The sequence below is a fragment of the Leptonotus elevatus genome, chromosome 12 (assembly GCF_054856555.1).
Source record: "Leptonotus elevatus isolate MCC_2025b chromosome 12, RoL_Lele_1.0, whole genome shotgun sequence".
In the NCBI taxonomy this organism is placed as follows: domain Eukaryota; kingdom Metazoa; phylum Chordata; class Actinopteri; order Syngnathiformes; family Syngnathidae; genus Leptonotus; species Leptonotus elevatus.
Genome location: NC_141250.1, coordinates 19,997,397 through 20,018,031, shown reverse-complemented (window position 1 = coordinate 20,018,031; position 20,635 = coordinate 19,997,397). Strand labels below are relative to the sequence as shown.

Here is a 20,635-nt window from a genome sequence, read left to right as displayed (position 1 = left end):
AAATAATAAACATATTAGATCGTATTTTAATGCTATCTTTGTCATTATATATCATTTTTTATATATCATCACCAAACCACTTTTTTAAAGTCAGTATTAATCTACCTGTCTCGCCATGAGTGATCCTGTAGTAGCGCACGGTGACAGGAGGGGAATCCCATCGGATGGTGATGCTAGTGGGGGAGGAGTTGAGAACTTCCAGGTCGGTAGGAGCATCAGAAACTGGAGAAGAAGCACAAAACCAGATCGAATTCAATCCCTGACCAATGCAAACTCGGTGTCATATGACGAGAACGACATGATTTCATACTTGTCTTCTGATTCCCGCTGAGCGGCGGGCTCTCCCGTGTCCCGCTAACCGCGTAGACGTTAACCAAGTAATCAGTATCTGGAGCCAGTCCTGTCAGGGTGAAGTGGTTTCTGGAAGGAGGTAGCCTCTCGTCTTTGGTTCTCCCGCCGCTGGTCATCTGGTAACGGATGCGATAGCCCGTGATTTTGCTCTGGGGAGCCAGCCAGTGAATGGTGAAGGAGGTGGTGAAGATCTCAGAGAAACGCAGAGCAACTGGCGAATCCAGAGCTGAGGAATGTTGGGAGAAACACGATGACCCAAATATCAAAACAATTGGAAAGCAATTGCGTGTCAATGCTAAGAAATGCGACGGAGTGCAAATGCCAAGGGACCAAATAAAACTCTCGGTTCAACCGGGCCAAGTGAGACTCACTCGTTTTGTGGGTGCCGACAAGCGGCGAGCTCTCTCTCTGCTCATAAACACACACCACGCTCACCAGATACTCGGTGTTTGGCAGCAAATCTGGCCAGAAGGGAAAAGAATGTTGATATAAAAAAAACCTTTCCATTGTGTGTTTCTAAAGTTGCTGTATAATTATTGCTTTTGTTCCAACTTACTCCTCAGCACAACATTGTTCATTGTGCCATCTGCACTGGTTTCTGTGAGGTCATCGTCGTCGTCAATGGGATGGTACCTAGAGAAAAAAACAAGACCACTAATGACATGTCTTGGACATACTGTGCGGCTAGCATTTTACGCTACATGTCCACAATTGAGTGCAACATATTCCTCAGCCCTTGTACACTCGGAAATAATCGTAGAATTCACTTTATGAGTCTTTAAGTAAAAAAGAAAAAAAAGAAAAAGTCATTTAAAAGCAATAAATGTTCAAACCTAATGAGGTAGTTGTTGATGTCAGCCCTGTTGGGGACACGAGGTGAGACCCATGTGACTTCCATAAAGTCCGGTCCTACCTGGCCAAAGCCCAGATCATTGGGGGCCGGCACAGCTATCGGAAAAAAACACAGTAAACACAAATCTTGCAGTGGCTCTCACTACGCAAAGTTAAAACGATAAAAAAAGGTGTTGTGAATGCTTTTTGCTTACAAGTCTGCTGTGTGACCAAAGTGGGTTCACTCTCTCCGTTGTCCGTCACGGTGATGACGCTAATGTCATAGTCGATACCAGGTTCCAAGCCGTAAACTGTGTAATGCCCGCTGCTTGGCATAACCGTGTCTTGGAAGATGGGCACGCTTTCGCCCGCCGCCATCACCGTGATTCGGTAACCAGTGACGGCTGTGGTGTTGAGCGGAGACCAGCGAAGGCTGATCGTGGTGTCACTAACATCGTCGAAGATGAGGTCGGTTAACTGTGGGATCTCTGTGATAGGATGATTTGAGGGGCAAGGGGGAGAGAGAGAACAAGACACCACAAAAAAAGAACCAGACATACAGAAGATAGAGTCCAGATAAAAGGGAAGTGGTTGATCGTGAGGGCCAGAAAGTGGATGAGTAAAAAGATGAAGAGACAAAAAGAGGCAATGGTGAGGAGAGAGCCAATAACAGTCAACTTCCATTTTAGTGAGATATGTATTCACCATATCACACCAATGGAAGATACTTGTTACAGTTTAAAAAAAAATAATATACAGTGTTCAAATTTATTAGACCACCTTATTTATAGAGATATATATCTGTATATCCTCAAATAAAAAAAATATTGTGGTTTCCTGGTATAGCAATTACAGGTCTAAAATGTTGTCTTTTGAAATGTTTAGGGAAATAAAACGTTTACATTGAACACTTACTTAGACATTCGTTTATAGTAATATATTAACGATGACGGCGGGCTCCGAAGTCAGATATCGTATTGGAAATACAGTATTAGAACATATTGCCATATCCTTCCTCTATTGAGTTACGGTATCTAATAAATTCCTAAAACAGCCAATTCGTGCACTGACAACTAAAATAAATAAATAAATAAAACATCATGAAGCTTTCGCGGTTCTTAAACAACGTGACTTTTTAAAACGACCATTTATCTTGAGACCTGCAACTGGCCCATGCCTAATAGGCTATCTAGCGCTTTAATTTGTATTCTTTCCGTTCCTGTGCACAGAACCACAAAAAATTATCAATCTTACAGTGGATGGTTGTCTAATAAATTTCTTAAGCACCATATATTACATCCACACATCTTTAAAGCATTATCAGTGAAGCATCTCTACTGGAAATCCTTAATCTATATATTAAGGACTACAGTTGGTACTGTTTGGCGTCGTTAATGGCAACTTTAGTTAGTTTAGAATAGCAGTATAGCTAGTATCTGTTAACTGTTGAAAGGTAATGCCAAACACATGAACTTTCAACTTGATACTATAAAAGCTTTGCTCGACATAAGGGGGGGGGAAAAAAAATAAGAAAAAGGACCCCGATGTGTACAACAGTCACATAAAAGATGGAGTTCACCTGACTACCATATTAAATACGAGTCCCCAATGCATCTAAAACTCACCTGGAGTGATGGTTGTTGATATTGGAACACTCTCCATGTCATCCTTAACCGTAAAAACACTGACGTTGTACTCCACTCCCGGACTGAGGTTCTCGAGGGTGCACGAGTTCTCTCCAGCCTGCACAAACTCCTCCACACTGTTTCCTTGCTGCCCGTTGGTGGGAGCGCATGTTACTCTATAGCCAGTGATGTCTTGGGTTGGAAAATAGTTGGAAGAAAGAGGCAGTAGAAGACATTTTTTTTGTAAGGTAATCATCTCTCTTCATGCACATTGCGAGTCTTGTGCGTACCTGGTGTATTGGCTCCATTCCACTGCACGGTAATATCTCCAGTGTCTGAGTTTGAGTCCAAGTGGAGTTCAGTGGGAGGTGACAGAGCTGGTGAGAAAAGTCAAATAAATCATACAGTCAACGGAACAGAGACGACGGTATTTAGCGGTTTCCACTCACGTGTGACCACGCGGCGCGTGATGGGGGTTCCTTGTTCCTGTCCGTTAATAACTGGTTGCACACTGTAGGTATATTCCACTCCGGGAGTCAGACCGGATACGTAAATGCTTCCTGAGTCTGAGGTCACGTCTCGAGGGGCTTCTCCGCCCTGACTGGGGCGCACTGTCAACTGAGATAAATGAACGCGTGGTCAGCGCGGCACAGAAAAGCCGCAGACATGCGCTAGTATACAGGAGGCAAAAGGTCAGAGGTCAATGTTTTCCCAAGAATAAGGACAAAGTGCAGAGCATTCTCATCACTCGTGTGACATATTTGGACCAATCCGATCGTTCCCAGAAGGTCTGCAGTTCCCGTGTTATGAAGGGACAGCTGCTCTATTTAACCATCCGTAATAGAAGCATTTTAACACTGGTGCTAGTGTTAACATTTATCCTCCATTTTAAAATTTAGTCTCAGTTTTAGTCCAGTTTCAATCCCGTTTTTGTTAGTTTTTATCATAATTAGTCAACCTCATCCCGTTTTTATTTAGTCAATTTTTAGTCTTTATTTTAGTAAAAAAAAAAAAAAAAAAAATTTCATCTAGTTTTAGTCAACAAAAACTCTCAACGTTTTAGTCTAGTTTTAGTCAGGACAATCATTTAACCCCTGTATTTTTTATTTTTTTGTCAGCAGATTATGTTGAACATTTCGGATCGAAAACTATTTCACATAAAATTTCACACACAAACAACTTCACACACAATTACAGTATATCAACAAGTAGCTACTATGGCTCCGTGCTATGAGCTAGTAAGTTAGCTAGCATGAGTTAGAGGTCGGATTACCATTATTATTGGAACGTCATAGCCGTTATGTTAAAACTATAACTTACTTTTTTTTTTTTTTTTTATCTTTCATCGTGAATCTACCGCCTGTCAGTAACCATGTGTCATGTTGCACTCGCTAGCTGCAGATTTGAGTGGGAGTGCGTTACTGTGTGTCACATGACATTGCACAGTGACAGACTAGCAGAGACAAGATTTTACAACATTTTCATCTCGTTTTTTTCATGAACTAAAATGTCCATAGATTTGAGTCCAGTGAAGTACATTAATGAGGGTTTTAGTCTAGTTTTCGTCCGGTGTGTTGACGAAATGATTTTTCCTTAGTTTTCGTTGACGAAATTAACACTATCTGGTGCCTTGACTTACAAGTTGAAATCGTTCTGTGACCACACTCAACTCAAAACTGAAAATGAAATGAGGCTAGTATGCATGCATACCTTGTAGCTGACGCGTGGCATAGGAGTCCATGAAATAATAATAGACGTGTCAGTAACATCAGTGCTGAAGTGGGGGGCGTTACCCATTGGTGGGTCTACAAATACAAAAGCAAGTTTGGCTCATTCTCATATCCCTTTAGTCAAACATTTTGCGCTAATAGTGATCGTTTTACTCACTCGTGGTAAACACAGCTGTTTCTCCTTCACTCAGTGTGTTATCTTGTTCCGAGTGCAGTGTAGCAGTGTACATCGTATCCGGCTTCAGGTTGAGGAGGGTGTACTGAGTGAGCCGGGCCGGCAGGCGTAGCTGCTTCGGGTTCGAGCCCTCGACGGTGAGGAAGAGACGGTATCCGCTAATCTTGGCTCGTGGGGCGAACCACAGAATCACGGCGCTGTCCTCCGTCACGTTGGCGAAATGGATATCTGTCGGAGCGTCGGGCTCTGAAAAGAGAGATGTTAAAGGTTTTGAGAATTATTCAGAAATGCATCATCATAAATTGGAGCGACAACACTTTAGAGACAAAAGTTTCTGATCTCTGAAAATGTTTATTTTCTGTTCCTTATTTTATATTTGTGCATCTGAAATTCAACCTCCTCCCATCGTCTTCAGTTTACTAAGACCTTTTGGGCAATTACAAAAATCTAATTTCATGGGAACAGTTTTTTTTTTACAACATGGCTGTGCCACAGTGCACAAAAATAAGTCCAAAACGACATTATGCGGAAGTACTTGAATGCTCCAATTTTCAGTTCCTTTATGTGGAATGCCCACTGATCCCAAAACTTACAATGTTTCCAAAATGTTTTTTTTTTGCTCAATTTATCAAACTCACTTGTGGTGTGCTCCCCAATAAGCGGTATGCTCTCCTCTCCATTGTGGATCTTGTAAACATTAAAGCGGTACAGCGTTCCGGGCTGGAGGTGGGTCACTTCAATGTATGAGTTTTGGCTGACGGGTAGCGTCATCTCTCTCTGAGGAGAGCCAGACTCGTCCACTGGGACCACGGTGACCCGGTAACCTGAGAGGTCGCCGGCTGGCCCGGACCAGGTCAGAACTATTTTCTTATCTGATACCTCGTAAAACTGCAGGTCTGTTGGGGAGGACACTTCCTCTGTTGGGGAGGGAAAAGACACCTGGTGTTAGGTTTTCATTGTTTTCACGAGAGAAGAAAAAGGAAACTTTTGGAGTGCAATCCTTAATAAAATATTTTAAAAACTTTAAAAAAAAATACAAGATTAACAGCTTAAATCAAATTAGGTGACGGCTTAGAGCTGGCTGTAAACAATCAACAATTTGTCCACTTGCCGTTCATGCATCTGTAATAAATTGAGATTCCAAACACGGCGGTGCACTCTCAACCGGTTCGCACATCTTTATTCCATCACACAGGTTATGCAAACACATTCACACATACGCACTTCTAGCATCTGCTCGACCGGGCCAACCACATGTTGGACCTGGCAGCGTGGAAAACTTTACAAACTTCTTGACGATCAGAAAAAAAAGTCAACGCAAAGCAGCTGCGAAGTCTGCGATGTCACTTTGCATTGAAAAACGATTTCAATTTACTGCATTAGGTAAAGGAAACATAAACAATAAAGTTGGCTGGAAGGTGTCCAAACTCAAGACATAAATAGGTCATAAGATTCAACGGCGTGATGGATGATTTGAAGTAGGCTACCTTAAAGTCACTGTTAAGTGGAAATCAATCTGAACATAAATATATCAATAAAATAGCAGCTGCAACATCATTTTAATGATACACTGGCTTGTAATAAGGAAAAGTGGTTACTGTCATATCGCCATGGCGACCCTGGATCGCCTACTTAAGTGCTCTGCGATACTATTTCACCAGCCCGGCCTCTGAGTAGTCCTTGTTCGTAATCGCTCACATGCAGTTAAGTTACCTGGCAGTGGATCTCCAGCAGTGTTGACCTGCACAAAAATGGGCTCGCTCTCCAAGCTGTCTTCCACTGAGTAGATGCTAATATTGTACAATTTCCCGGGCCGCAGGTCACTCAGCGTCACGGACGTTGCGGTGTCAGGAAGAGTCAGCTCAGTGCTTTCGCCTTCTATGGATGGCGTGTAGACTACACGATAGCCTGTGTCAAAAAGAAAAAAGTATAACGTGTGAACGTAGTCCCAAGGGGTTGCTCAACTGCAAGCGACCATATTGCCGGTTTTCGTACCAGTGATGGGAGCGAGTGGTTTATCCCAGCTAATCACAATAGAGGTTTCTCCGATATCCTCCACTTCGTGTTCGATAGGGGCATCAGGAGCTGGAAAATGGAAGAAAGGTAGTGTGAGATGCTGAGATCTTTTCTTTTAGGCGTATTTTAAACATGAGCAAAAAGTATAGAAAAAGATGCATTGCTTCTCAGATGATACTCGTCGCCGCTCACCGGTGGTTTGTGAAGTAGACAGAATGAGGTTGTCCTCTCCAGCATCAGTCACCTCATAGACGTTAACTGTGTACTTCCTCCCTGGTAGCAGCTCATTAATGTTCACGGATGTAGCTGTATGGGGAAGGTCTGGCCAAAAAATATACACAAACATGTTACCACCCCCCCAAGTTAAACATTTAGGAAACAAAAAATAAACCAAATGTCAAGATTCTCTAATAAATGTGGGTAAAGAGGTACACGCTTTTCTCAGGACATGGAAAAACAGATACAAGAATTCAAAGCACGTGATTATTTTGTGGCACAGAATTCTTGTACTGACCTACAACCACCGGCTCTCCGGTGCTCTGCCCCTGCTCATTGAGTTCATACTCTACTCTAAAACCAGAGATGGTGTCGGAGGCAGACACCCAAGAGATGACGAAGCTGCTGGAGGTAATTTCCGTCACCGATTCGGAGGTGTCCACCACTGGTGGAGGTTGGGTGGTCTCGCCTTGTGATGTCGCCACTGCGAGAAGATTAGAGGAAAAAGAGTACAAAAAAAGTCAATCACAAGTTTGTGAATGTGAAAAATTGTTGGAAGAATTGACTTCAATTTGGAACATGTCTTCATTCATTTTAAATGGATTTTTTTCATGGAAAAGTAGAAAGACGTTTTTAACAAGGTGAATATGTTGACGTTGCAAAGGTTTGAATCCACGGAGAAATGTGGAAGGACGAGAACTGGGAAAATTGTCGTATTTATAACATATATTTTACAATAATTGTCTCTTTAGCATTCATATAATTCACACATGAGACCCGGACTCTCTCAACTCACATGATCCATAATGTGTGGTGAAATCAAAGCGTGTGATCTCCTGCTGTGCGAACCGCAACACACTGATCAGCTGACCCTCGTAGGTGATGCCCGGTTTCAGTCCAGAGATGGTGTAGGAGTTAAGATGACCGGGGATCATCACCTCCATCCATGCATTGTTGCTATTTTTCTTTCAAAAGGAAAACAATCAAGTGCCATTAATGTTTGCAACAACAACGGCGACAATCGAGATGAAATCTGAATGTCAAACTCACCACCCTCCATTTGAGGATATATTGGGTGATGTGAGCAGAGGGTGGGGCGTTCCATTGAATCGGGTGGGAGTTGGGTTGGTTGCCAGATTCTGTTATGATCACCTGGACAGGACGCTGACCACCTAGGAGAGATGACAGGAAGTGAGTACAGAAAATTTTGATAACTATCAAAATTTCATAACGTGACAGAAATTCAAAGGGCGGCGTCATCAATTTTTTATTATGAAGTATTAGCTTACTTGTCTACACGGGAGCACACTAATCTCGTCTGCAAAATGACGTAAGAATGTCTTCCAGGAAAAAGAAAAAAATAGCATGGAACTGTCAGATTCCAGCCTGGACCTCAGCAGCCATATGGGAGAAGACTCTAATATCCTGCGCTCTGCTATTACCCGTCTCTACCATCCGTTCAATCACCAGGAAAATTAAAAAATAGATATATACTGGGTGGGGTCAAATCTACTGATTCATTTATTTCACATTTAATCGATCTAATATATAACATATGGCCCGAACAATGTTTTAGGATAATGATGATTGATTCCTGTGATTGGACAGGCTGTTCCCAGCCTGTCGTCCAAAGTAAACTGCAATTTGCTTCAGCTCACCCTCGAACCTAGCGATGATAAGCGCTATAGAAAATGGATGAATGGATGCACAAATGAGATCTTAATGTTGCCATTAAGCAGCAAAACCAAATTAACAGCAGATGATGGTCAATTTGCTCCTGGCCACCTAAAAATCCCATAGAGCAAGTGATTATTTAATCTCTTGGGTGTCGAATGGGCGCGCCCATCGTAAGCATGTCGAAGCGCACCGATACGAAACGCGTTCAAACCTCTGAGGTTTTTGCTGCATTCTGCCGAAAAACCATTAAGCATCTGCCCCACATCTGTGCAAACAAGTTCCCTGATTGCCTGGAATATTTTCAACTAGTTCTGTAGTTTTCTTGGTGGCTGACAGGAGTTCTGATTTAAAAAGTCCATTATGTCATCACTGACAAAATAGTACAAGTATTAAGTATATAAAAAGCAAACAGAAGAAGCCTAATATGTTTCCTGTGTGAAAAAAAAAAAAAAAAAAAAAGAAGGTATCATCGTACAACATAAGCCATGCGGAGATCAGACCCGACCGACGTAAGCTCTGTTGATAGAAACGGGAAGCTTCTATAAAGAACTGAGGCTGCTCACCACTTTTCCAAACAGCAGACCTGTAATCAAGGTTTCCGAGCAAGTGGCTCGGTTAACCAGACGTCCTAGCAGATACGCAGACCTCAAAAACAATCTGGGACCAATTAAAGACACAGACGAGCGAAGGGCGGATTCCGCTGAGTCCATATTACACACGTCACAATATCAATGCTGTTTGCATTGAATGACATGTATGTACGTACACACACACACACACCTTTTCATGTGCTGTGCTATAACTGCAAGTTTGTTTGTTTTTAATACAGCAAACGTGCTTCATTTACTTGCAATAAAATGTCATTGGTTTATTTAACTAATATTACAAAAGAGTGAGTTGCATTACAGTCAAAAGAGCAAATAAGCCTTTTACAGGATCTTATCATAACGGAGCGTTCTGTTTTTTCCCTTTTATGGCGGTACCCTGACTTGGAGCCCAGACTTCACTTTCACTTTTAAAATCTAACCCTGGTGTATGAAACACACACACACACACACACACACACACACACACAACAGCTGGTTGCCATTACGGCCAGTTACAGCTAAAACGTCCCCTACTTCTTTTTTTTTCTTCTTCTTTTTTAACCTCGTTAACCTGCTTAATTAACTAAGAGTAAATGCTCCATTAAGTACAACTCACAACTTTCTTGGCTTATTTTGGCTAACTTTAATGCTCATGAGTTAGCCATTGGTGTGTGATGAAGCACTGCTCAACCAGATCTAAAACTCTGTGACACTCTTTGACATGTTTGGTTAAAGTAGAAGTAGTGAAGAAAATCTATGAATGTGAAAATTGTCCTTTTACGAGATGTAAATTTGATTGTGTGTGTGTGTGTGTGTGTGTGTGTGTGATGCAGTTGCACGCATAAGCGTTTTGTACAGCTGTGGTAATGGCGAGGGGAAGCGCCACATGCTAGCTGGAACAAAGGCTCCCAATGTGTGTGCGTGTGTTTGTGTGTGTAGGAAGGGTGGGAGTGGTTAATGGGGGGTTTCTTTTTTTTTTTTTTTGCAGGGGAGTAACTCACACCCCACCAATCTCATTCTGTCACACATCAAAGTCATGGCCCCACTTTTAGATGTGATTTATGACACTTTTCACTTCAAATGTTCGTATTACATAAATATTACCTTTGCAAAAATAGAAGGTTTAGTTTTGATTGGCAGTCCTAGACACATTTTAGTAGTAATAGTAATTTACTGTGGTGGTGTTTAACTCCACATATAGCTATAGAAACACCTCTCAGTATGATCCAGTGCAGTTCTATACAACCACAACAATACATTTTAAATTAGCAACACTCTTGAGTGTGTCAGTCAAGAAAGGAGCATTAACCATTAAGTTTGTCATGCCGACATCAGTCGCTAATAAAAGAATCTTACCAGGATAGGACTGCTGGGGTTCGCAGCTGAGCTCTCCGATGCCGTTACCGTAGCAATAGCACTTGTACATGATTCCATGGATGACTTTGTCCCAAGACTTGCCAATCTGATAGAAGGCTCGCGTCTCCGGCTCCTGGCACTGGTCTGCAGAAATTTGAAGAAATGTTCAAGTCATGTAGGTGAGTTAAGGTGAGATATTATTTGAAACAACCAGGGAATACCCCGTTTCCCACACACTCAACTGGGATAATCTCATTCTCCAATTTCCTCGTGTCCATTTCACATTCCTGAAAGGGGAAGTCAACCCCCCCCAATTCTTTTTTTTTTTTTAATAATAATATGTTCTCAGTTGTTTTAAGTGTCCCAAAGAAGTATATATACGTTTTTTTATGTGACAGCATACAGAAGGCTTTTATGCAGCCTCTCAACTGCAAAGAACGGTTGAAGAAATGATAGTTATTACACAAAAGGCCAGCAGGTGTCAGCAGAGAGAAAATAGATCAACCAGGACCATGTTGAAAAAAAGCTAATTTACCGGTAATCACATTTCTAAATAGATGTGTGAATAATGTTGAAACTTAGCTATATTTGAATGCTATTTGCTGCAAAACGGAAACAGATAGAAATATACTTTTTTCCTGATTCTTTCTTTTGGTAGGTTCCATGTTTTATAGCAGAAGAACACAATATTCTGTGGGCCTTGCAATATCAATCAAAATCCAGTAGTGAAGTGGATTGCTTCTGTGAAAATGGCTGGGAGTGAATGTGTTAATATTGTGTTAGTGAAATATGAGTTAAGCAGCACAATACAGCCGTTTTCCATCCATCCATTTTGCCACTTGCTATCGACTAAAATAGATAAAAACGGCTGGATTTTGCTTCATAAGTCAGAATGTCATGTTTAGACTAGTGAGGTCACACATTATAGAAGAACAAGAAATGATAAGGTTGACTTTTACAAGAGAACTCCAACCCACCAATGGCGTCGCACTTCCAGCGGCCACGCCCCTGTCCAAAACAGGTGCAGTTCATCGTATAGCCTTCTTCGTGTTGCTTGGTGAAGGTCTGGTTCACCTCGTAGGTCAGCGTGTCCACGATACACTGGTCTGAAAGAGACAAAGGACTGTTGTCAAAAAAAAAAAAAGACAGGCAAGGGCATGAGCAAAAGGCCAAATGAAATGTCTTTTCACGGCTGCTGAACATCTGGTGTGCGTGTGTGTGGAGTGCAGGTGCAACTGGAAACCGGCAATGCACAGGTGTGAGTACTCAGCGTTAACCTTATGACATGTAGCTCATTAGACGTCACCCACGACCTTTCAACTTGTCACTCATGTGATATCAATATTGCTCTCCGATATGGCAACACACAAGAGAGGGCAAATCGACACTCGCACACACACCGCATACCTTTCAGCTGGGAGTAGGCAACGCAGCTCCATTCTCCTCGGCCATTGCCCACGCAGGTGCACCGCATCATGTGACCCAAAACATCGTGCCGTTTGTCCCACTGGTCCCCCACGCGGTACATGACCCCCTCGCTGGTCGTACACACTTCTTCATGAGCTGGAAGAGACAAATGAAAACCAGGATGCTGATTAGCCGAGTAGGTACGCATCACACAGGTTACCAAGGAACATCTGTGTTCTAATGACCCCAAAAACAGAAACATCTGTCCTGTGTGCTTGTTTGGGAATGATTGTGTGTGTTCAACATGTGGTCTATATCAAAGAGAGAGAGTCAACCCCAAAATATTTTTGTGGGACAATAATATGTTCTATGCAGCCCCATTTGTCTAAATATGGCATTCTGGGTGATATTGCGTAAGTGGAATATGAGTTAAGCAGAAAAATCCAGCTGTTTTTATCCATCTCAAGGGGGCGGCCATTTTGCCACTTTTTGCTGTCGACTGAACATTACATCAATGTTACTCAGGGCTCAAGCAACGACCAATCACAGCTCACTTGTTTTTTTTAAATCTGAGCTGTGATTGTTTATTACCTGAGACCGACCGGAGCAACATTGATGTCATCTTCAGTCGACAGCAAGTGGCAAAATGGCCGCCCCCTGAGATGAATAAAAACGGCTATTATTAATTTTCCACTAACGCAATATTAACCGGAATGTCATATTTAGACTAGTGAGGTCACGAATAACATATTATTGTCAAGAAATGTTCATGGTTGACTTTGTGCATCTTGCGCCAGTGTGTGTGAATGTGATAAAACTGTCTTAAAAGTTAAACACTATTATATAGCTCATGTGGTACCACATGGCATTTTACAGTTGGCCGACGCTGCACCAAAAGTAGTGACTTACAATCGGTCGGATTAATAAACCTAGCTGCAAAACCCGGCACACTGTGAGACTGTTCAGTCGTGTTCAGCCGCATCGGGTCCAAGGGCTCCCGGATGCTGGCGCGCTATCTAAAAATCATACTGTGGAAGGCATTGCGCCAGAATTGTTTGGTTCAGTCTAAACAACCAACGCTATAGTATAATGTCAGCAGGAGGAGATAATACATCTGCTGTGTTGGAATGCAGCCATGAGGCAGACCTGTACAGAGTACAGACCACCTGGCCTCCAAAGGGGCCATTTTTAGCTAGAAATGACTGATGGTTTTTTTTTGGTTTGTTTTTGTTTAAAATGCTTCTCCAGAAAAGGGTGCATTCAGTGCACCACCGCGCCACTTTTGGTTTAAATTCAATTGCTCAAGGCATGACAAGGTACACCTTACTATGCGGTGAAAATGGACTCGGACTGGAAGACTTGTTTAAGTGTATGTAAGGATCCGCATGAACCGTCCACGTGGTCGCAGTGCCAAACGAAGGGTTTCTTTCAGATATGCAGATTTTTCATGGCGGTCCTCTTTTTCAGTATATTGAGTTGAAATGAGGGAGTATTTGATGCAAATTGTTCCTGATGGCTACAAACTGTTTCCAAAAGACCACATGGCTGACACACGTTAACCTTTTCAACAACTGCCACAGCAAAAAGAAAAACAAAAAAAACAGTGGGGGTGTTGAGAAAGAATCTTTTTAGCATCCACCATTAACATCTCAATTAGAATGTTTATTTTGACAGTCTTTGTTAAGCCATTAAAGTCTGAATCAAAGGCCCCCTGGTGCGCAAAGGCAACCATCTCCCCCCCCCCCCTCTTAAAACATTGACAGGCTGTTTTTTCTAACAACTGGGTGTTGGCCATACTTGGGGCCCCAAGATTTATAGAAAAGATTCAGAGGAAAATAAAACACTGGGATTGAATAATCAAATGATCCAACTCAGATGAGGATATGCGTCACTACAAAACGAGATTATTAGAAAGTTATTATATAACACAACACACTTTACAGCGTTACCTCACTGTTGCAGATGTTTCCAGTGTTTCCCTTCCACATTTTACAGTCTGCTGCCAGACTTTTTTTTTTTTTTTTTTTTTTAATCTCCCATCTACCAACTTTGAAGTCCGAGCAGCTTTTGATGTAGGCGAGTTCTCAAAAGATTTGTTTGGGATTCACTCTCCTTGCTATCAGAGGATAAAGTTTCACCCAGACGCAACATCCAAGTTTTTTAGTCTCGGGACTCGTGATGATAGCTCGGTTACCTAACTCAGCTGGTTGTGGACTTTTCATTTTACGTGCCGATCGCGTCATCGGTACCATTTCATTAGTACCTCGCAGACGTTAGTGTCAATAACCCCCCTGGTGTTTCATTGCTTTCAGCTCCCTTTGTTGCCTGCAGAGTTCTAACTGACACCAATTCAACAAAACAACACGTCCCTTACAAGACAAACGACTTCAATTTGCCCGAGGCAAGGTGCCTTTTAACTCCACCTTGTTACGAGCTTACATGCTAATTGAGTTAGCCGTCACCTTTTTTCAGACGGGGAGGAGAAATGTTTACCGTCTGGGAGCATGATTGGCGTTAGGATCTGTTAATTACATTCGTTGGTGGAGTGTTGAGAAGACGTACCGTACATTTGGCTCGATCAGGGGTGTCCGACTCATATTAGCTCATTACCAAGTGGGCCAGGTTGGTAAAATGATATATGTAACTTCAAACCAATTGCCGTCAGTTATACACAGATTTTCGCCATTTGCAGGCTAAATAGCGGGCCTCAACTATATATATATCGTTCCAAAAAATAAACACAAACGCAAATGGAGCGAGGCAACACTTTGCCCGTATGAGTTCCGGGTATGTTATAGCTACCTGTTTTGCATATATACAGTATATTGTTCGCAGAATGCATTGTGTGGTGCAGTTAATGAAGTTATCGGACGTTAATCTACAGTATGTCATATGTGTTTGTATTAACGGTAGCTGAATGTGTGTCGTATCCACCACTTTTATGTTTGATTTATGTTGGTCTATGTTTTTATTTTTTTTATTCCTTTTAACAAACCGTAACTTTAAATTGTGTGTAAATTAATGACATCCAGTTCAATTCCGTGTACAATTTACATTGGTCATTTTAGGATTGCTTGTGAAATTATGAATGTTTATGTTTTGATTTGGACCGTCTGATTAATTGGTCTGACATTACTCTTTTTTTTTTTTACTTTACAAGATCATCTTGCGGGCCGGATTATTCTCCTTTGCGGGCCTGATCCGGCCCGCGGGCTGTACATTTGAAACCCCTGGACTAGATTGTCTGTCCACTATAAAAAAAAGCATATCAGAAACATATCTGGCTTGCAGACGTTGTAAAATATTTGGCAAATGGTGATTTATGACGGTCTGTTGTCTGCAAGACACATTTAAATATGTCTTTCATTGCCGTTCTTTCACAGCGATGAAGCGGTTCCAGCCCAAACAGCTGGATTTGCTCCTCTTCCAGTTTACACTCCCACTTACCAGCCATGGGGCAGAATCCAAAGCGCTGTTCGCCGTCATAGTCCGTTGTAGTGCCGCACCACTTCATGCCGTCTCTGCGTCCTTCTGCAGTGCAGTCGGTGTAGTTCCGGCCGTTGTACAAGTACGGGAATTGGCACAGAGCGCCGTTTGAATTGCCGCCCCTTGTTACCACGATGACTAGGAAAGGAGACGGCAAAATTAGCATCCGGCTTCGCAGTTGCTCAAAATGACTGCATCCTTGGCTCACCATTCTTTTCTGTGCAGAAGGAATACTTTTGGTCCGTCTCAAAGTCAGACGAGATGGAACACCACAGCTGGCCGTCGGCGCGCCCATCAGAGGTACAAGCGTGATAAGTCTTGCCCTTGTAGACGAAGGGGAACACACAAGGCTGACCTCCTGAGTTGCCCCCATACACCGGAGCCGGTCCATCTGGATGAAAACACAACCATGTGACAATGTTTACGACCCTGTAAAGTGAATTTGGAGTTTCGAAGCTCCCATTTAGATATAGGGCAGCTTGATTTTAATGACTTAACAGCGACTCTTACCCCACTGCTCACAGCTGACGCCATTGCCCAAACAGGTGCACATCATCTGTTTGGTTCCTTGACTCTTCAGCCAGCGCTGGCCAACAAAATATGACAGTCCGGAGTCAGTGCGACAGGGTCCTTCTTGCGGAAGCTCGGGCACGGGGCCGGGCTGGTAGATGGCGGGTTGGATGTTAGTGATCACGCGAGAGCCGGTGCCTGAAATGGAACGTGGGAATTAGGTCAAGGGGGCTGAGAAACTATCCTTTATTAACTTAAAAGGATTTCTGGAGATAACACAGAGCATTTCTTTCAACATCTCGAAGCACATTTTTCCATGCTTAACGCTCTTCTGTCTTTTTTTTCATCCTCTGTTCTGTGTCTCATGAGGTCATGATCATGAGTTACATGTCTTTCTCACGTCAACACTTGGCTCTTCCTCCCCCCCCGCTTTGACACGTCTGTCTCTGTTATATATTATTCTCTCGGCATGGGGAGCAGAAGTTGGGTGCAAAAAAAAACACACACACACACACACACACACACACACACCCCCACACACACACACATAAGGATATCATCAGTTCTCACCTAGGCCGGTAGTGTGAAGTGAGGCATGTCTCTCGCACTTCCACTCCCCTCTGCCATTGCCGGTGCACAGACATTGAAGAAGGTTACCTCTGGCGTCGCTCTTAGTCCATGTGTCGCCAATTCGGTAGGAGCTCAGAGTGTCCTGGTCATTGCAACGATCTAGCAAAGGATGTGAGTCATTAATCATAATCCCAAAAGACAAATACATCATCTTTGAGTCAATGTTGAAATGATGGCAAAACATGACATTTTTGGCCCAAATGATTTTGTGTGTGCAAGGATGGATATATTAGAAATATTCAATTTGTGTAATATGTATGTCACAATTTTCTACACAATCTTCATTCCAGTGAGTATATGAGCACAGCAGAGATTTATTGGTATTTGAGAGGTAGCAGTGCTGAGACTTAGAAACATGTGACTAGCCCAAAAATAACCAGCAGTAATTACATTTTCTTTTTTGCTTGTGTGACGCACGTTCAGGCATTTGCCAGTTTGTTCCTAATGAAAGTGAGAAATGTAACATGACACTACAAAAAGCGCTTGTGTTTGAACTTACAAAAGCAAATACCAAAAAACAAAGACGAGTCAAAATGGGAACATTAATGAATTACCAGTGAGGGAGTCCTCCGAATGCCACAAGCAAATAAATGCACTTGTGAACAAAACTGAAAATAAATACTGAAAATTTAAATGATATAATTTTTCATATTAAGGGGTCTCTTACTTCTGGAAGTGCATGTTATGCGGCCACTTCCTTCCCCCAGACAGGTGCAGTCCACAACCATCCATCCTTGATAGGGCTTCTCCCACGTTTCCCCGACGACATAGGATGTCCCCGCCGTGTTGTCATAGCAACGCTCAGCTGCAGGGACACACAGATACACACTTACTGGACGCCGCGAAAATACCAATTACACTCATGTGGAGACACTCTAACCTGTGCGGAGTGATCAGACAATAACGCATCATCCTCCGTGTTACCATACAGTTAGTCACAGCCAGTGTGTGTGTGTGTGTGCGTGCGTGCGTGCATGTAAATGACTCACCAACAGGCTTGCAGGTCCATTCTCCTTTACTGTTACCCAGACAGACGCACTCCAGCATGTAGCCTCCTGTCTCATGAGGTCTCCTCCAGGTGTCTCCGATCTTATACGAAGCCCCGTCCTCATGACAACGATCTAGCGGGGGGGGGGGGGGGGGGTAGGGGGGGCATGCATGCGTGTCACTTCCACAAAAAAAAGAAAGACTAGACATGTCTAACCATTATTTAACCACACAGCTAAGTGCAAGCAGCTGCACAATGGCGCACTTGTGAGACAACCGCGGAGATAAAATGGAGATTAGAATTGAGCCATATTTGAGCATTGTAGGGCCACGGTTGCTTGTTGTGATGAATAAAGTTCTGCTTATCACACAGTTGTTGCTCGACGCATTACTGGGCACAGCATTTTGCCGACAACATGGCGCCACTGCCCCTCATTCGCCCTGGTATGAATATTACAAGACTAGCCGTGATCGGGACAGCCGAAGCTAGCGAGGCTAACCGCCATTCTCATCCACAACAAGCTCATTTCGAAAAGCCGTCTGTAAAATAGCTGATATGAAGGAAGACAAGATGCCAAAAAGGCGATTAGCGGTTAGTCTGTCGATGCGGTGTTGTATAGTCGACTCGTTGAGTAGTTGATAAAGAGTGAGTTTTCCCACCCCTGACCAGCTCTGAAGACGGCCAGGGCCAACAATCGTAAATGTTAATCCTATTAAATATTTATGATCACAAATCAAGCCACTCACGCCGTCATCTTGAGTACACCACACACTATAAAAGCAGTGATAAAACATTATGATTTTTATTCCCTTCATCCTTTGTGGGGTCTCCGACGATTTCAAAATCGCTCAGGATGTTAAAAACCACAGTGTGCAATCCGGAATGTGTGGCCGCGTATGTGAACCATTCATGGCAGCACTTCCTGTCCAACTTACTGGCGATGGTGCAGCTGATCTTCCCCCTGCTAGACCCGATACAGGTACAATCCCAAATCATGCCATCCTTGGGTCTCTCGTAGGTTTCTCCCACAGTGTAGTGCTGCTGGTTGATCTTATCATAGCATCTTTCTTCAGCTGAAGGGGGGGGGGGGCACAAGAAGAGAAGGTGTGTTTGTTTTGTCTCAGACAGGGAGATAAATAAAGACAGACTTGCTGATAAAATAACACAGCAGGCACACACATGCTAACTCACCTTCAGGCTTGCTTATGCACTTAATGCCGGCGACTCCGTTGCAAGTGCACACCAGAGTGCTGCCCAAATACTGTCGCTCCCACTGGTCGTTAATGCCATAGAAATGACCGTTCTCTGTGCAGCCATCTGGCAGGACACGAAGAAGAAAGCAAGGTAAAACAATGCCGGGTGGCTGCTACAAGCTGGAAGCAATAAGCAGACATCTTAAAAAAAAAAAAGAAAAGGGAAAAGTCCATCTGTCTACAGTGTGAGAGGGAAAATACTTAATCCATACACGAAAAACTATACCTGAGGCTGTGAAAATCAACTCCCGCGTCAAGTTCAATGACAAAAACTTTAGTGAAAACTGCAGTACACTGTCATTTAGATGAAAAACATTTTTAAGACTCCTCGTCTGTGAATTTTACCCAAGTTGATTATTTATGCATTTTGAAGAAAAACGTTTTATTGCTAGATAAGACTCTCCATTGTTTGTGAAGTTGACCCTAGATGTGTTAACTTGACTTCAAAAGGACCTCCTGGCACGGTAATAAATCATTTGCAGCAGGGACAACTACTGCTTTTCTTTCCACTTTTACTTCCCTCGCCACCCACCACCGCCAGTTGGCTCTTTGTTCATAATCTCCATCTTCCATAAACACCCTCAGTCACTCATCTCTCACCAATATTCCACACATTGTTTTTCCTCATTTGCAACTTTTTACCTTGGTGAAAAGATCTCAAAAATAAATTAAAAGGATTCTGGTAATCAATTAAGGCGGGCTGCTATGTTAAACGTCAAACGCAGGCAAATGACACAATTGACATGTGAGCAGACTGGAAGAATCCAAAACTTACCCTGGGACACCGAGGGGACGTGATGCTGCTGTGCTTGTCTTCGGTTCTTGAGGTTCCCCTTGGGCATGCAGTGCACTGCGGTCCCTATGCACAGAGCAACCAGCACCCTGGCGGCTATGTTTCTGCCGGACATGCTTTTGCAAAATGTTGCACTTAAAAGTCACCAGAGACTAAGATGAAAGTGGACTCCCGGTGTGCAACAGAATTCGGCGATCACGGTCTGCCCCTCTCCCGTGCGCGGTCCCAGTGTGCAGGTTAGCAGAGAGTGGGAGTGCTTTATCTGACTGGGCATGGCTGAGTCGCAACCGGAGGAAGGAGGGAGGAGGTTCGACCAAGAGACCAACAACCCACGCAGTGCGCGGGGGGAACATTTCCATCGTGGATTACGCAAAATGATGCGTAATACGCAAACTCGTTATTACCATTAGACAATAGCGACGTTCTCGTTTAAATTAAATACATGAGATATTTACATACCTTTAAACCTTCTTGTTGCTAGGTAGTAAACACAAAGATGACCAAAGCCTACAGCACAATGCTTCATAATATACAGTACATACCTCACTGATGAGCACTGATGCTGCGCAGATTGCTGGCTGTAGGGTACTACAATTAGGTTTTGTCATATGCAGGAATGGAGTCACACGGCGTCAGTCTGGAAAGATTCCAGTAGTATGCAGTCGCCCAAAGTTTGAATAAGTGTATCTGAAAAGTGTTTGCTTATCCCAATCCAAGTCATGGGGAAGCCGGAGATTGTGCCAACTGGCTTTAGCTGGTCTTTGCGGTGCGAATTATGTGACTTTCACATTGAAAGTCATCAGAAAATGGCGCAACCGTGATTTGCATCTTCAAATCGCTCGTTCGACAGTTGGATGTTTGTTTTTGTTTTTGGTATGTCAGAAATATGCTCAGCCTAGTAGGCTAATCAGGTACAGTTGTCTTGTTAGTTGTTACCCCTAGTGCATTTGTGCTGGATGAATACTAATGATATTATAAACAATGTTAGCGCATGCGTGTCAGAG

At 43.0% G+C, this 20,635-nt stretch overlaps 1 protein-coding gene across 2 annotated transcripts in view; it reads right to left on the bottom strand.

Moving 5' to 3' along the window:
- fn1a (fibronectin 1a) overlaps window positions 1-20,560 on the bottom strand; it is a 30,343-nt gene extending 9,783 nt beyond the window's left edge. For both annotated transcript variants that reach the window (XM_086091071.1, XM_086091072.1), the window contains exons 1-30: window positions 19,614-20,560; window positions 18,777-18,902; window positions 18,521-18,658; window positions 17,587-17,718; window positions 17,265-17,402; window positions 16,538-16,696; window positions 15,968-16,165; window positions 15,666-15,848; window positions 15,419-15,595; window positions 11,972-12,127; window positions 11,542-11,670; window positions 10,565-10,708; window positions 7,995-8,116; window positions 7,741-7,909; window positions 7,243-7,428; window positions 6,921-7,049; window positions 6,708-6,797; window positions 6,426-6,620; window positions 5,351-5,629; window positions 4,695-4,958; window positions 4,518-4,612; window positions 3,257-3,425; window positions 3,098-3,184; window positions 2,808-2,999; window positions 1,398-1,670; window positions 1,185-1,299; window positions 908-984; window positions 723-812; window positions 311-577; window positions 106-222 (exon numbers count right to left, since the gene is read on the bottom strand). In XM_086091071.1, the coding sequence (XP_085947197.1) occupies window positions 106-222; window positions 311-577; window positions 723-812; window positions 908-984; window positions 1,185-1,299; window positions 1,398-1,670; window positions 2,808-2,999; window positions 3,098-3,184; window positions 3,257-3,425; window positions 4,518-4,612; window positions 4,695-4,958; window positions 5,351-5,629; window positions 6,426-6,620; window positions 6,708-6,797; window positions 6,921-7,049; window positions 7,243-7,428; window positions 7,741-7,909; window positions 7,995-8,116; window positions 10,565-10,708; window positions 11,542-11,670; window positions 11,972-12,127; window positions 15,419-15,595; window positions 15,666-15,848; window positions 15,968-16,165; window positions 16,538-16,696; window positions 17,265-17,402; window positions 17,587-17,718; window positions 18,521-18,658; window positions 18,777-18,902; window positions 19,614-19,746 (4,729 nt within the window). In that variant the 5' untranslated portion in view covers window positions 19,747-20,560. The remainder of the gene's footprint in view (window positions 1-105; window positions 223-310; window positions 578-722; window positions 813-907; window positions 985-1,184; window positions 1,300-1,397; window positions 1,671-2,807; window positions 3,000-3,097; window positions 3,185-3,256; window positions 3,426-4,517; window positions 4,613-4,694; window positions 4,959-5,350; window positions 5,630-6,425; window positions 6,621-6,707; window positions 6,798-6,920; window positions 7,050-7,242; window positions 7,429-7,740; window positions 7,910-7,994; window positions 8,117-10,564; window positions 10,709-11,541; window positions 11,671-11,971; window positions 12,128-15,418; window positions 15,596-15,665; window positions 15,849-15,967; window positions 16,166-16,537; window positions 16,697-17,264; window positions 17,403-17,586; window positions 17,719-18,520; window positions 18,659-18,776; window positions 18,903-19,613) is intronic.
- Between the last annotated feature and the right edge of the window lie 75 nt (window positions 20,561-20,635).